At 28.4% G+C, this 14,915-nt stretch overlaps 1 protein-coding gene across 3 annotated transcripts; it reads left to right on the top strand.

Annotated features, from left to right (window-relative positions):
• Positions 1 to 419: 419 nt before the first annotated feature.
• LOC145944550 (uncharacterized) lies at positions 420 to 12,806 on the top strand. 3 transcript variants are annotated; one of them, XM_083052938.1, is made up of 15 exons: positions 420 to 555; positions 758 to 910; positions 1,212 to 1,346; positions 1,677 to 1,829; positions 2,127 to 2,261; positions 2,592 to 2,726; positions 9,104 to 9,331; positions 9,432 to 9,635; positions 10,057 to 10,119; positions 10,234 to 10,299; positions 10,444 to 10,491; positions 11,083 to 11,330; positions 11,450 to 11,609; positions 11,867 to 11,991; positions 12,152 to 12,805. In XM_083052938.1, exons 1-15 carry the CDS (start codon positions 486 to 488, stop codon positions 12,155 to 12,157), a joined length of 1,929 nt encoding a protein of 642 aa, XP_082909064.1. In that variant the 5' UTR covers positions 420 to 485; the 3' UTR covers positions 12,158 to 12,805. The 3 variants fall into 3 exon arrangements, 2 of the variants coding, with proteins under 2 accessions (XP_082909064.1, XP_082909065.1); XR_014426694.1 differs by lacking the exon at positions 11,450 to 11,609; XM_083052939.1 differs by lacking the exon at positions 1,677 to 1,829 and having other exon boundaries at positions 12,152 to 12,806.
• The last annotated feature ends 2,109 nt before the right edge of the window (positions 12,807 to 14,915 follow it).

Below are 14,915 nucleotides of genomic sequence, written 5' to 3'. Positions count from 1 at the left end.
CTATTATAATTATGGTTCTTTATTGGGTGAGTTTACTCACGAGGTGAAAATTACAAAGTGAGCGATTCACTAATAGATTATCTACGATTTCATTCGTCGAAATCTAGTGAATCTCTCACTTTCGTAATTTTCATCTTGCGAGCAAACTCACCCAAAGAACCGCAGCACTCTTATTTGTATTTAGGCGCGTAACTGCAATACATGTGTATACATATATATCCCTGAACATGAAAATCCCGATGATTGTGCGCGCCGCGGCTACTTTGTCATTAATTGGCCACTTTCCAATTCATGGCGCCCTTAACTGCGCGATGTTGTTCTGCGCATATGATCTGACACGCAATTAGCTAATCGGAAACATGTGAGCTGCCGAGTCAAGCCGGCATCCGGTATCCGGTAAAGAATGAAGAAGCACGTAGCACGAGGCCATTGTTACGTGATTGTTACGCGAGACGTATGTACCGTGTGTGAATCAAGATAAATCCATGAAAATCCAACACATTATTTGTATATTGTGCATCGGTTTGGGTGTCCTTTTGTGCACGAATTTGTTCTGTAAGTATATTTTCTTTTCCTTTTGATTATTCTGTATGAAGATATACTTAAAAATTATTTTGCGTTTTGTGACCACGTTGGCTAATCGTGATACGTAATACACGTAATAATGTGCGTAATAATATATTTCATATATTTATTTTAGCAGTAGCATATACATATATCTAAATTAATTTGATATAACTAAATTATTTTGTTGCAGTGCAATTTCAACAGTCGGAAAGACTACCGAGTCTTACATTATATTATGGCATCGGTATTTGCCGGTATATAGTTTCAACCTTCCAAAAAAGATCTCGAACTAGTGCTTCTAATAGGTCCTCGTTTCAAAGAATTTGGCATCGGAATTTGTCAGGTATATTTCTCATAAGTTATTTTTAGTATAATTAAATATCTTTTTTTGCAATCTTGTTTTTTCAATTATAAAAATTTTGCTGTATATGTTTGTCTTTATTTTATCTTTATAATATATAACTAAGGATGATAATAAACTTATATATCTTTTTGACTTGCATCACTTCTCATTCTAATAACTTATTATTATCATGTTATATATGCTGTCGCTTTAGATTGAATAAATACTATATTTGCGATGAATATATATATATATTTTTGGAGTTGCATATATTTAAATAAATTTGAATATTTTGTTGCAGTGCAATTTCAACAGTCGGAAAAACTACAATGTTTTCCATTTTATTCTGGCATCAGTATTTGGCATGTAGTTTCAACCTTCCAAAAAAGATCTCGATCTAGTGCGTTTCAAAGAATTTGGGATCGGAATTTGTCAGGTATGTTTCTGATAAGTTATTTTTAGTATAATTAAATATTTTTTTGCAATCTTGCTTTTTTAATTATAAAAGTTTTGCTTTATATATGTTTGCCTTTGTTTTATCTTTATCTATAACTAAGGACGATAATAATTTCATATATATATTATAATAAATTCATATATTCTTGATTTGCGATACTTCTCATTCAAAATTTTTGTCAGTCACATTAGCTGTTTTCGTGTCATATTAGCTATTATCGCTTTAGATTGAATAAATACTATATTATAGTGTTGAATATATTTTCAGAGTTACATATATATCTAAATAAATTTGAATATTTTGTTGCAGTGCAATTTCAACAGTCGGAAAGACTACCGAGTCTTACATTATATTATGGCATCGGTATTTGCCGGTATATAGTTTCAACCTTCCAAAAAAGATCTCGAACTAGTGCTTCTAATAGGTCCTCGTTTCAAAGAATTTGGCATCGGAATTTGTCAGGTATATTTCTCATAAGTTATTTTTAGTATAATTAAATATCTTTTTTTGCAATCTTGTTTTTTCAATTATAAAAATTTTGCTGTATATGTTTGTCTTTATTTTATCTTTATAATATATAACTAAGGATGATAATAAATTTATATATCTTTTTGACTTGCATCACTTCTCATTCTAATAACTTATTATCATCATGTTATATATGCTGTCGCTTTAGATTGAATAAATACTATATTTGCGATGAATATATATATTTTTGGAGTTGCATATATTTAAATAAATTTGAATATTTTGTTGCAGTGCAATTTCAACAGTCGGAAAAACTACAATGTTTTCCATTTTATTCTGGCATCAGTATTTGGCATGTAGTTTCAACCTTCCAAAAAAGATCTCGATCTAGTGCGTTTCAAAGAATTTGGGATCGGAATTTGTCAGGTATGTTTCTGATAAGTTATTTTTAGTATAATTAAATATTTTTTTGCAATCTTGCTTTTTTAATTATAAAAGTTTTGCTTTATATATGTTTGCCTTTGTTTTATCTTTATCTATAACTAAGGACGATAATAATTTCATATATACATTATAATAAATTCATATATTCTTGATTTGCGATACTTCTCATTCAAAATTTTTGTCAGTCACATTAGCTGTTTTCGTGTCATATTAGCTATTATCGCTTTAGATTGAATAAATACTATATTATAGTGTTGAATATATTTTCAGAGTTACATATATATCTAAATAAATTTGAATATTTTGTTGCAGTGCAATTTCAACAGTCGGAAAGACTACCGTGTCTTACATTTTATTCTGGCATTGGTATTTGCCATACAGTTTTAACCCTCCAAAAAAGATCTCAACGTTGTGCGTTTCAAAGAGTTGGGCATCAGGATTTGTCAGGTATATATGTTTTTCATGTCATATGAATTAATTTATAAATTATTGTTTTGCGTTTTTCTGATTTTTGTCTTGATTGTATATTTTATTCCTCATATATATTTGATACTTAATACGAGGGATGAACTGTTAAAAAATGTACAATGATTATCATTTTTGGCAAGACAACACATTCTGTTACTACATTCTGTTACTAACATTGCCATTGTATTTCTTTCATTAGTGATGATGATGAGAATTTATTACTAATATTCTTCTTTTATTGTTTGTATTATTGCTGTTATTGCTGCAATATTAAGTATTTCTAGGATATTACTTTTTTACTTATATTGCTAGTACTATCTCAGTATATTTCTCTTAAACATTTTTTACAATTTTATTTATTTTATTCATTTAAGCACCCCAACAATAGTAATTTATTAAAATTAACTATTATGAAAGTTAGAAGATGTTATAACAGGGTGTATACTCCCGGGAAAAAACCTGGTAATTTCTGGAACTTTGTTCAATCTTGAAAAATCAGGGAATGGAATTTGATTGGAATTCAGGGAATTTTAAAAAAAATCTTTTTAGTAATTTTATTCTTATTTAGCATTTAAGAAACATATGTCTAACATATCTTGGCAATATTGAAGTTTTTATTAAAGTTTTTTGTGATTTTTTTTTATTGACAATCTATTTTTAGTACCAATATTTTATATAAATTATAAATTTCATGGAAATTTGTTCAATTTTTCAATAGATTATATTTAAATAAATTAATCTGCTTATTTACTTAATAAATAATTAGATAAATAATAATTTAATAAATTTATTTAAATAAATTAGTATTTTTTGAGACGTTTATAATAAATTATTTTTTGTTTTATATTTTTATTTTTATCAAGAAATTCTCAGGGAATTTTTTTACAAAATTTAAGTAGACACCCTGTATAAACATTATTTGTCAGAATATGTTTTCACATGGTTAACTTTTACATAATCAAAATTCAAATTCATCAGTTTCTCGTAGTTTTTCAATTACAATTAATGAATTATTTGCATTTAATTCTAATATGCATGTCAGCATTAAAAATTATAAATTTTTTTATTAATGCTGTTATATTCTTTTGACGATTTTCTCCCTTAATAAAAAAAATTGTTGCGTACTACATGGAATATGTGTGCTTTTCAATTTAAAATTTTTTAAGAAAAAATTTAATATGTGTTTAATTAAAATAAGAAACGATAATATTAATTTAGCAACTTTGTTTAAAAAATATAAATAATAGTTTTTTTCCTGAAAGTAAGGAGCATAGTAATTAAATATTTACTGAATACACACTTCTTAAGATAAATCTAAAATTATAGTAGTTTTCTCAAATAACACTACCGTATTAATGTTGATATATTGTAACGTATTGCAATGTGTTTCTAGCATATTGCTAATATTGTTTGTTTTATTCAATTACACAGTGATACAAAAAATTACTTTTTCTTTCTCTCCGAAGTGCGATAGTACGTTTCTTGAGGATTTTTTCGCGCTGAACACAATGCCGTCGTCAGAATTTGCCTAGCACGTCAGGATTTTGAGTAAACTGATATGAAAGGGGCAAAAAATGGCGTTTTTAGTCATTTTTAACATTTTATTGCAGCTAAAAGAAAACTAATTTCTAAATATACTCAATGGCAGCTAAAAATATAATTCAAGAGCTTTCAAATGAATTTTGGTTCATGATCGTATTATCAGAAACGTATTATCACACTTGGAAGAGAATTTTGTGTACCACCGTGTTATTACTGTTTTGCCGCAATATATTTTTAATGAAATATATAATATGGTTGATGCTTAGACTTAATATTACAAAAACTTATTTTATGAATGTTTTTTTTATGAAACTCCAATTTTTGATGTAGTGGTAAAATTTGTTAAGAGTTGTTTAGTGTTTTTAGTTTTGAAATGGTTCATAGTCCTTTATTATTTCTAATTTGAGTGTATTTATATACATTCATTAATACAATCACTTTTACATAAAATGCATGATGTTCTTATCTCATTGTACTACACTATGTCTGATGTGGTGACAGAAGTGATACGTGTTAAATAATCGTTAAATAATCGTATAGCAATTATACATATTACAATTTTGTTGATGTAATATACATTTTCTCTACTTTCTACATTTTAATTGAAAAAGTATACGGTATCTTTTTATTTTATTTTATAATTATTTAAATTTTAATATTAATTTAATATTAATATTTCTGAAATCGTGTTAAAGTCATATTTTTAAGGTTATCAGATTTGTCTAATAAGAGAACAGTCGGAAGTGTCCCTTACCAATTTTGATGCACTTTAAATATGTTGTAGAAAATCCAAAAATATTAGATCCATATTTTTCTTTAGTTGCGTATCTCAACGTTTAGGGGTTGAAACAACTTGTTGAAAATAACAGATTTTTTTATTTTTAGCAAATATTTTCGAAAATATTAAGTATATGAAAAAATCTTTTGCACAAAAGTTTTATGGTATATTTATTATACTTTTTATAATGTTGTATTCACAATTTTTCGAAAATGTCAAATTTTATGATTTACCTCTCCCTCCCACCCATATAATTTTTGCAAAATTTAAAAATTTTATAAAAAAAATTGCAGAATATCAAATGCCAAATCCAACCATGTATATTAATATTATGTTTCAACGATTTAATTTTTGTGAAAACGATAATATCATAGTACTATAGGCGCCGCACTATAGGTAGGTGTTATGTTATTTCTTTTTAGTTGCCCTGACATGTGTTATATGACATGATCCTATTAAACAAAACTTCACAAAGATAAACAAATATGTCAAGTACATAAAAAATATCTTTCAAAAAAATAATGTACCTATAAAAAATAATATATCTTCTAAAAAATGATGTATACATATAACATAACAGTACAATTATATATGTATATCATACAAAATATTTATTTGGAATATAATAGTGTAATTTTATATACCACATACAATACAAAATTAAACATATTTTGAAAATTAGATTTTTCTTAATAAAAATAAAATGCATTTTAATTTTTTGAGAAAATCTATCATACCTAATATTTCTATAAGCAAAATTGATTTTATGACAAATATTCAACACAAATTCTCACAAACTGAATTGTTTCTAGTTGTAAATACTTGACTAATTAATTATTGATTTCATATTTAGCTTTAATTTTATATTTTTTAAAGATACATAATTTTTTAGAAGAAAGTATTATTTTTTTAGAGGTACATTAATTTTTTAAAGAATATTTTTTATGTACATGGCGAATTTTTTTTTTCATCTTTGTGAGGTTTTATTTTATGGGATTGTCATGTAACATGTTAGCGCAACTGAAAAAAATAACGCAACATCTACCTACAGCACGGCACCTATAGTACGATATTATCTCGTTTTCACAAAAATTAAATCGTGGAAACATACTATTAATTTACATGAATAGATTTGGCATTCAATGCTTTTAAATTTTTGTTCTAATAAAATTTTTAAATTTTGCAAAAAAAATGGGTGGGGCTAAATTAAAAAGTTTGATATTTTCGAAAAATGTGATTACACCATTGTAAAAAGTAAAAAAAAACCATAAAAGTTTTGCATAAAACATTTTTTTATATATTTATATTTTCGAAGATATTTGCTAAAAACGAAAATCCGTTATTTTCGAAGGGTTGTTTCAACCTCTAGATATTGAGATACACAGCTAAAAAAATTATGGGTCTAATATTTTTCGATCCTCTACAACATATCCAAATCGCATCAAAATCAATGAGGGACATTTTCCGACAATTCCCTTGTAAGTATATTAAGGTTCTAATCAGGGCTGCTTTCGCGAAAAATCAAAATGATCCAGATTAAAATGACCATGCGCTGTGATTGGTCAAATCTGAAATTTCATTGAATAAAATTTCAATGAGATTGAATCTCATTTTGATTTTTCGCGAAAGCAGCCCATTTTTTTACTATTTGCGATTAAAATATATTTGTTTTTTATTAATAATTTTACGGTAAAGATTTATCTTTATTGTTTTACAAAGATGTGTGTTATAAGTACATATTATGTTTTGTGTTTAGAACATAAATTGTTTTATTATTTATTATAAAAGTAATATAATTAACTTAAAAAAAATATTTAAATATCTATACACAACAGAAAAAGATAGTTATAATATTTTTGTAGGATATACCAAAATATCAATCATGCCAAAACGAAAATTACTGTCAGAGATGTCAAAAAGACATTATCATCGATTAAAATGCAATGCACGTATTATCACAATTGCCGAAAATATGAATAAATTGTCGACGGATTTTGCTAAGGTACACGATGTACAAAATTCAAGCGATATTATTGAACACGTAATTACTGATGTCAATTACGAGCTTGATCAGGCAACAAATGTTGCACTAAGAAATGAACCACCACGACAATATTGTAATGTTCCTGACAATGAAAATATTGCATATAATCTTGATTATAATAGTAATTTAAATTTGGAGGATTTATGTCCGATTGCATTCACTTTTAATAACAAGAAAAATGCTGACTGTACAAGTTCGTCCACAGCTGCAACAATTAGGCAAGATTTAACAAACTGGGCAGTACAATTTCAAATATCACATACAGCAGTTACTGCATTATTGTCAATTTTAAGAAACCATGGCTTTGATAACTTGCCAAAAAACTCTAAAACAATGCTGAAAACACCAAAATATACTAATGTACGGAGAGTTACACCAGGTGAATACTTTCATAATGGCTTAAGATCAGGAATAATGCAGTTTCTACAAAAAAGTCAAGATGACGTTGATTCAGTTTCAGTACAAATCAGTATAGATGGATTGCCAATTTCAAAATCCTCTACTAATCAATTGTGGCCTATTTTAGGCTCGGTGAGACCCAACCTTTCTGATATTTTTATCATAGGTTGTTACTATGGTTCCAAGAAACCGTATGATTGTAATGAATTTTTGCGTGATTTTGTGGATGAAGCAAAAATTCTAGCTGAAGGACTTGAGTATAAAGGAAAATCTATACGTGTATCCATAGATTCATTAATTGCTGATGCACCCGCAAAATCTTTTGTAACTGCCACAAAAGGACATACCGGTTACTTTAGTTGTCCAAAATGTACAACTGAAGGTGAATATATTAGTGGGAGAATGTGTTTCCCAGATATAAATTGTACTAGTCGGACAAATGAAAGTTTCCTTATACAAAGACAGATAGAACATCACACTGGGTCGAGTATTTTATCAGATATACCGAATTTTGGAATGATAAGTCACATCCCATTGGATTATATGCACTTGGTTTGCATTGGTGTGGTCAAGAAAATTTTGAATCTTTGGTTATCCGGACCATTAAATGTTCGACTGCCGGCACAATCAATAAGCAGTATTTCCAGATTGTCTATTGAAATGCGATCATCGATACCCGTAGAATTTGCCCGTAGACCACGGGAATTAAATTTTTTGAGCTTATGGAAAGCCACAGAATTCAGACTTTTTCTTTTATATACTGGTCCCATTGTTTTGAAAAATTATATGAAAAAAGATGTCTACAATAATTTTTTAACATTACACGTAGCCATTCGGCTATTGTGTTCTCCAGATCTTTTACATATTACTTATGCGGAGTCTTTACTACAACACTTTGTGCAGTCATTTATAATCTTATATGGATCACATTATGCATCTTACAATATACATGCACTTATTCATTTGGCAGAAGATGTTAGAAAATTTGGACCCCTGGATACATTCAGCGCTTTTCGATATGAAAATTATTTAAAAAAAATAAAACAATATCTTAGAAAAGCTGAACGTCCTTTACAACAAATTCACAATCGTTTGACAGAATTGGAACATTGCTTATCGTTTGAAAAAAAACATAGAAAAATGGGTGTACATGGAATACACAATGCGGGCCCAGTGTTGCCTGGAATGAATGGTCCTCGATATTCAACATTTTCAAGAGCAGATTTTACCCTATCTATTCATAATCCAAATAATTGCTGTGGTTTAAACGATGGTTCGATTGTTATCATAGAAAATATTGTCAGTAATGCTGTTAATGATCTTTTCATTATTGGTCGAAAATTTATCAATTTAAGTGATTTATATACCGAACCATGTAATTCCTCCTTGTTAGGAATATATAAATCGACAGGATATGAACATTTATCGGTCTGGCCTTTAACTTCTCTGAAAATAAAATATGTAAAATTCAACATTTCTGATACATTATTTGTACTTCTACCATTGTTGCATAATGTACGTATATCTATTCTTTTTCTCGTTGATATGTATATTGTATACATTGCATACATTTTATACATTTTTATCTTTCAGATTTAATATATTTAATTTGGAAGATGGCTCTTCCGAACAATCTATTCCATTTACTAGAATTTGAGGATGGAATACAAGTAGTACCTGATAATTGGATACAAAAAGACAAGAAATGTTCGTATCCTAATTATAAAACAGATCATGATATTATTAAAGCAATAAAAAAACGGCAACCTCCTCAAGACAATTGGTTCACGTATCCAATTAAACGAATATTTGGTGTATATGGTAAGTATCACAAGAGTTCTTAATTTACTGTCTGTCTTGTTTGCAAACTATTATGAAAAACCTATTGTTTATAAAAATCATTATAATATATCATTTTTAGATTCCTACAATGAAGCACGCAGTAAAGTAAAAAAGGCTGAAATGAATTCCGACGTTAATACTGATATTGATGATAAAACACAAAGAAAAGTCAGAGCTAGAAAACAGATTGAGACTGATGATGAAAGCGATACCGATGATGAAAGTGATGATAGCAATCCATCATGCTTACCAGCATATCCAAAAGCGCCTAGAGTTTATACAAGTAATATTAAAATTGTTTTTATCACGCGTGTCTTTTGAGATATATTTGAGATATGTTTGAGATCAGTAAATATGGTTTGCATTGAAAAAAATTTAAAAAAAAAGAACCATTTGAATCTGTCTTTATAGTCGAGCAATAACATATTTAAAGAATATTTTGAATTTTGATAAACCATAAATATAGGGCATTGATATACACTGTTAGTATTGAAAATTTATAGTTTACATTACGTATAACGTATATTATAGATTTTTAGTACTAGCAGTGTATATCAAAATACGTCCAATTATCACGATATTAATATTGTCTCATATTTTCTCAATAATCTTATTCTATATTGTAAAAGGTCTTAAATATATATGTATATATATATATATATACATGTTTTTTTACACTTTTACAATTTTATATATTCTTTTAGATACGTACAAAGGGGATTCAAGCAAACATATTACACAAAAAGAAGCTAAAGAATGTATTAAAAGTAAGACAATTCATCTTTAGTTGATCATTTAATACTTTCAACAATTTTCTGTATTATAAGATCGTATAAATTTATGTATGTACATTCATAATACAATTTTATATATTCTTTCAGATACATACAAAGGAGATGCACACAATGAAACACAAAAAGAAAATGAGGAATATACTACAATTAAAAGTAAGACAATTCGATATCGTACATTTTTAGACAAGATGTCTGTTAGCAATTATTTAGATGATTATTTTTTATTTTAAATCTGTTTTGTAATATCTTATAAATATTTGTATATACACTGATAATATAATTTTTATACTCTTTCAGATACACACGACAATACACTAAAAGGAGATGAATATATTGGAATTAAAAGTAAGAACATAATTTTATATCTCAATGTATAATATATACAGGGTGTCCGGTGGTTCGCGTAAAACCTTTCATGGGCAGGTAGAGTGGGTCAAATCGAGTAGAAAAGTACTCTATCATTTTGCGAAATTCGCAATAATTAATGAGATATTAATTAATAAAGATCAACCAATACGCGCGCCTACAAGCGCGCGGCGAGAAGAGACAGCCCAGTGTTACGTGGTCGCTATGCATGCAGCAAGAAGAGACAGTTCAATATTACAGTTGCTAAGCGCAATACATAAAAAAATTTCGTCGCGTGCCTAGTAACCGTAAAACATTAGGCTGTCTCTTCTCGCTGCGTGCATAGTAACGTAACATTGGGCTGTCTCTTCTCGCCGCGCGCTTGTAGGCGCGCGTATTTTTATGCCGATCTTTATTAATTAATATCTCATTAATTATTGCGAATTTCGCAAAATGGTAGAGTAGTTTTCTACTCGGTTTGACCCACTCTACCTGCCCACGAAAGGTTTTACGCGAACCACCGGACACCCTGTATATATATATATATGTATAATTTATTTTTATATTTATATATATTTGTGTTATTCTTAGATTATCTTCAACGTATTGAGAGAATGTTAGCAGACATAAAATTTGACATAAATAATCTTGTTGAGCAACATCAACTTTTATCGACTAAAATAAATTCAAATGGTGGCAATCTGACACCAGAATGTCTTAGCCCTATGTCAAATGATGATGAATTAAGCAAATTGTCTTTCCCTCTGAAAACTATAGAAGAAATGGAATCTTTACAGAGTACGCTTTCTTCAAACGAGGAAAATTCAAAAGAACGTATGGTGAGTTACGTAAAGTGATATATATACATATTAACATATATATATATATATATATATATATATATATATTCATTTTTAACATATATCATTCATTTTGTACATGCTTTAAAAATTTTCAGTTTAATATATTGGCAGCTATTGGTGGAAGTACCTATGAAGAAATGTCTAAACGAATGCTTTTATATATTTTTACAAATGAAGTTGCTAGTTTATACAGTTGGGTAGGAGGAAAGGGAAAACGAAAACTTAATCAATTGGAAATAATGAAATTAATGTTTAGTAAGTTCAAATAGTGTTTATCAAACATAATTTGGATATTGAAATATCAATAAATATTAAAATTTTTAAATAAATAGATCAGGTTATTTATTAAACATTCTGGCAATTAAATATTCTAAAAATTAAATTTTTTTGAAAACAATTTTTTTCGTTTACTGCAAATATGATATCGCGAAGACGCATTTCTATCAATAGAAATAGTATGAAAGTACACTGAAAATAAAACATTTATAAAAACTGTGGTTTGTTTGTTGCAGAAGTTGTCAGGAAAACATTCCCTTGCGTCACGGAGAAAGATTTTGAAATAAAATGTAAAGATTGGTTCCGACACGCAAAACACAGATTTGAGAATGAGAAACGACGGCAAAATAATTCAACGCAGGTTAGGGTTTACGTTAAATATATTTATTAATAACTATCTATTACTGTCTTATAGGTCTTAATTCTGTATACACGGTTCTGTATACACATTTCAAAGATTGCGCATTCTTTCGAGACATTAAACTCCAAACTAAAAAGAATGGTTTGTTTCATTGTTTCAGCAATAAGATGCCAGAAGCATACTGATGAATACTTATATGACGTGGATGTGCCTGTCATTTGTGTCAAATGTGTCTAGTGCAATTGTCGTACATGGGCTATCTCATCGTGAGATTTCCACTGTTTACGTATCTGCCATCGCCGCTCGAAATAATGGAAAAGTCTCATCTGAAGAAAGATATGGTATGTTTTATATAGCGTCCCAGAAAAACTGAATGTGCAAACGTACAATTATGACAATTGTGATAAGGATGATAAAGATCATCGTTAGTTCATTTCATAGTATTATTCGTTAGTTTTGCGGTCCTAAGAGAAAATGTTACTATCCAGTGTTATATAATTTTATAGTGGAGAGTGAAAATTGTCGAAAAGGAAATAGATAATAACAGTAAATGTATTTGATTAACCCCTTTCAATATAACACTCTCTCTCTCTCTCTCTCTCTCTCTCTCTCTCTCTCTCTCTCTCTCTCTCTCTCTCTAGGCATTGTATAAAAATACTATTTTTTTGTTTACGAAATTAATCAATTTGTTTTCTCTGCAAAAGTATTATTGTACATTCTACGGGATTAATTTTAGATGATTAAGAATAATTGGTATATTTAAAAATCAACACAAAATCCTCTTGCAAAGGTTGAATAATAACATTTTATTAAATATGTATACAATATTTATTAATTTTAAATAAGTTTCTTTTGCTAATAATGATTTATAGTAAATTTACGATGTTATATTAAATATTTTGACTCAACCCAATTAGATCAAACTAACTAAATTGTAATTTGTAATATGGAAGTTATTTACCCATACAATTACTGTTATTGTCTATTTCCTTTATTTCGATAATTTTCACTTCATTGTTTATTATAAAATTAAATGTTGTAGTTTTATATAGATGCAGTTTTATAGTGAGATATCTATACGTATATTGTTACGTTTTTATTTCCTAAAAGTTTTGATTTATTTATTTTACATACGATGATGTTTCCTCATCAATGTTTTTAAAATATGAATTTTTGCATTATTTTTTTCAAGGTTATTTACAAGCGTATAAATAAATATGATTAAGTTGAAGCGTAATTGTTAAGTTAAAGCGTATGTAATTATATGTATGCTGTATGATATATAATGTATGCGTGCACTTTTGGAGCAATATATATATATATTTTTTGCGTTATAATTAATTACAAGTAGAATTAAGAGACAGAAAGAGAGGGAGAAAGTGTGTGTGTGTGTGTGTGTGTGTGTGTGTGTGTGTGTGTGTGTGTGTGTGTGTGTGTGTGTGTGTGTGTGTGTGTGTGAGGAAATGATATATAAACTTTTTAAATTCCTGTATGTCTGTAAATTCCTAAGAGACTGAGTCTAAAAGCGATACAAAGCATACACACACGCGCGCACGCCACACACACACACACACACACACACACACATACAAGGTGTCACTTAAAGCCGCTCACTAAGTACATATAGTTATTTCTTACGAAAAAAATTAGCCGAAAAGTTGTAAGTAATTTTCTTCTATAATACTTAATAAAGGAGTTAATTGCGTACAATATGGCCAAACAGCGCCGAGCTTTAACTTAATGCACGTGAATCGTGCGGCTAATCATGTGTGCTCACTGCCAGATGCCACTCTTTTAATGAGTGTTATAGACAAAAATTACTTAGAACTTTTCAACTAATTCTTTATTAAAAAATAACGCTAACAATGAGTATTTAGTGGCGATCTTTAAGTGACACCCTGTATATATAATGTTTTGCTTTAAACTACTGTTAATACACATATTTAAACATAAATTTATAAATTCTGTAATCTTAGAATATTATGATCCGTACGCGTATTATGTTCCAAATAGCTAAACAGATTAAATATTAATTATTAATTATTTGCGTTTAAGTTTAGCTAAATTCTATTTGTACTGCTTATTAATGAAGCAAGAGAATGTGAGATACGCATTCTGTACGAGAATGTGAGATACGCATTACATACATATGCATATTGAAAGAAATAAAAACTTTTTTAAAAGATATTTAAAACTGTTTAATTTTAATAAACATTATTACCAATATCTTTTATAAAATATATATAGAACATTGTATGGATATCCATGCCAAAATCTAATAAATATCAATTATATATCCAGTAGATATCTATATAAATATCGTCTGAATATTGATGTAGATGTCCAGTGGATATTGGCCTATATATTCTATGCATATTTATGGAACATTAAATGGATATCCACACAGAGATTTAATGAATATCCAGTATACATGCAATGGATATCTACATAAATATCCACTGGATATTGTATGGATGCTTAATGGATATCTTCATAAATATCCACTGCATATTGTATGGATACCTAGTGGATATTTTTGTAGATATTCACTGGATATTGTATAGATACCTAGTGAATATTTATGTAGATATTCATTGGATATTGTATGGATACTTAGTGGATATTTATGTAGATATCCTATAGATATTTATGAGATCTCGAATGGCGGACATTTGGATATCCATAGCATGTCTAATAGCTGTTTCTGTATATCCTGTGGATATCCCTGGTAGACATTGAAGATATCTAGCAGATATCTAATACATATCATTTTTCTGTGTGGGTACATGTTAGACAAGAATTAAAATACTCGTTCTCTCCTTGTCTCTCTATCGCGCTGACGATACATAAAATATCGATAAAAAAGTAGAAGTAAAAAAGCAATAAATTGCCAAGTCTAATAAGCGCCCGTGTCTTACATGTTG

Source organism: Prenolepis imparis, unplaced genomic scaffold (genome assembly GCF_030444845.1).
Source record: "Prenolepis imparis isolate NDT839.2.m4 unplaced genomic scaffold, iyPreImpa1.0 SCAF_13, whole genome shotgun sequence".
Taxonomy (NCBI): Eukaryota; Metazoa; Arthropoda; class Insecta; order Hymenoptera; family Formicidae; genus Prenolepis; species Prenolepis imparis.
The sequence above is the reverse complement of the archived record's forward strand: the minus strand, read 5'-3'. Positions and strand labels throughout refer to the sequence as shown.

Coding starts and splice junctions, on each gene's coding strand:
- LOC145944550 (XM_083052938.1), top strand. CDS start 486: ATGAAAATCCAACACATTATTTGTATATTGTGCATCGGTTTGGGTGTC. Junction 1,830..2,126: donor TTGGCATCGGAATTTGTCAG/GTATATTTCTCA, acceptor ATTTTGTTGCAG/TGCAATTTCAACAGTCGGAA. Junction 10,492..11,082: donor TGAATATATTGGAATTAAAA/GTAAGAACATAA, acceptor TGTTATTCTTAG/ATTATCTTCAACGTATTGAG.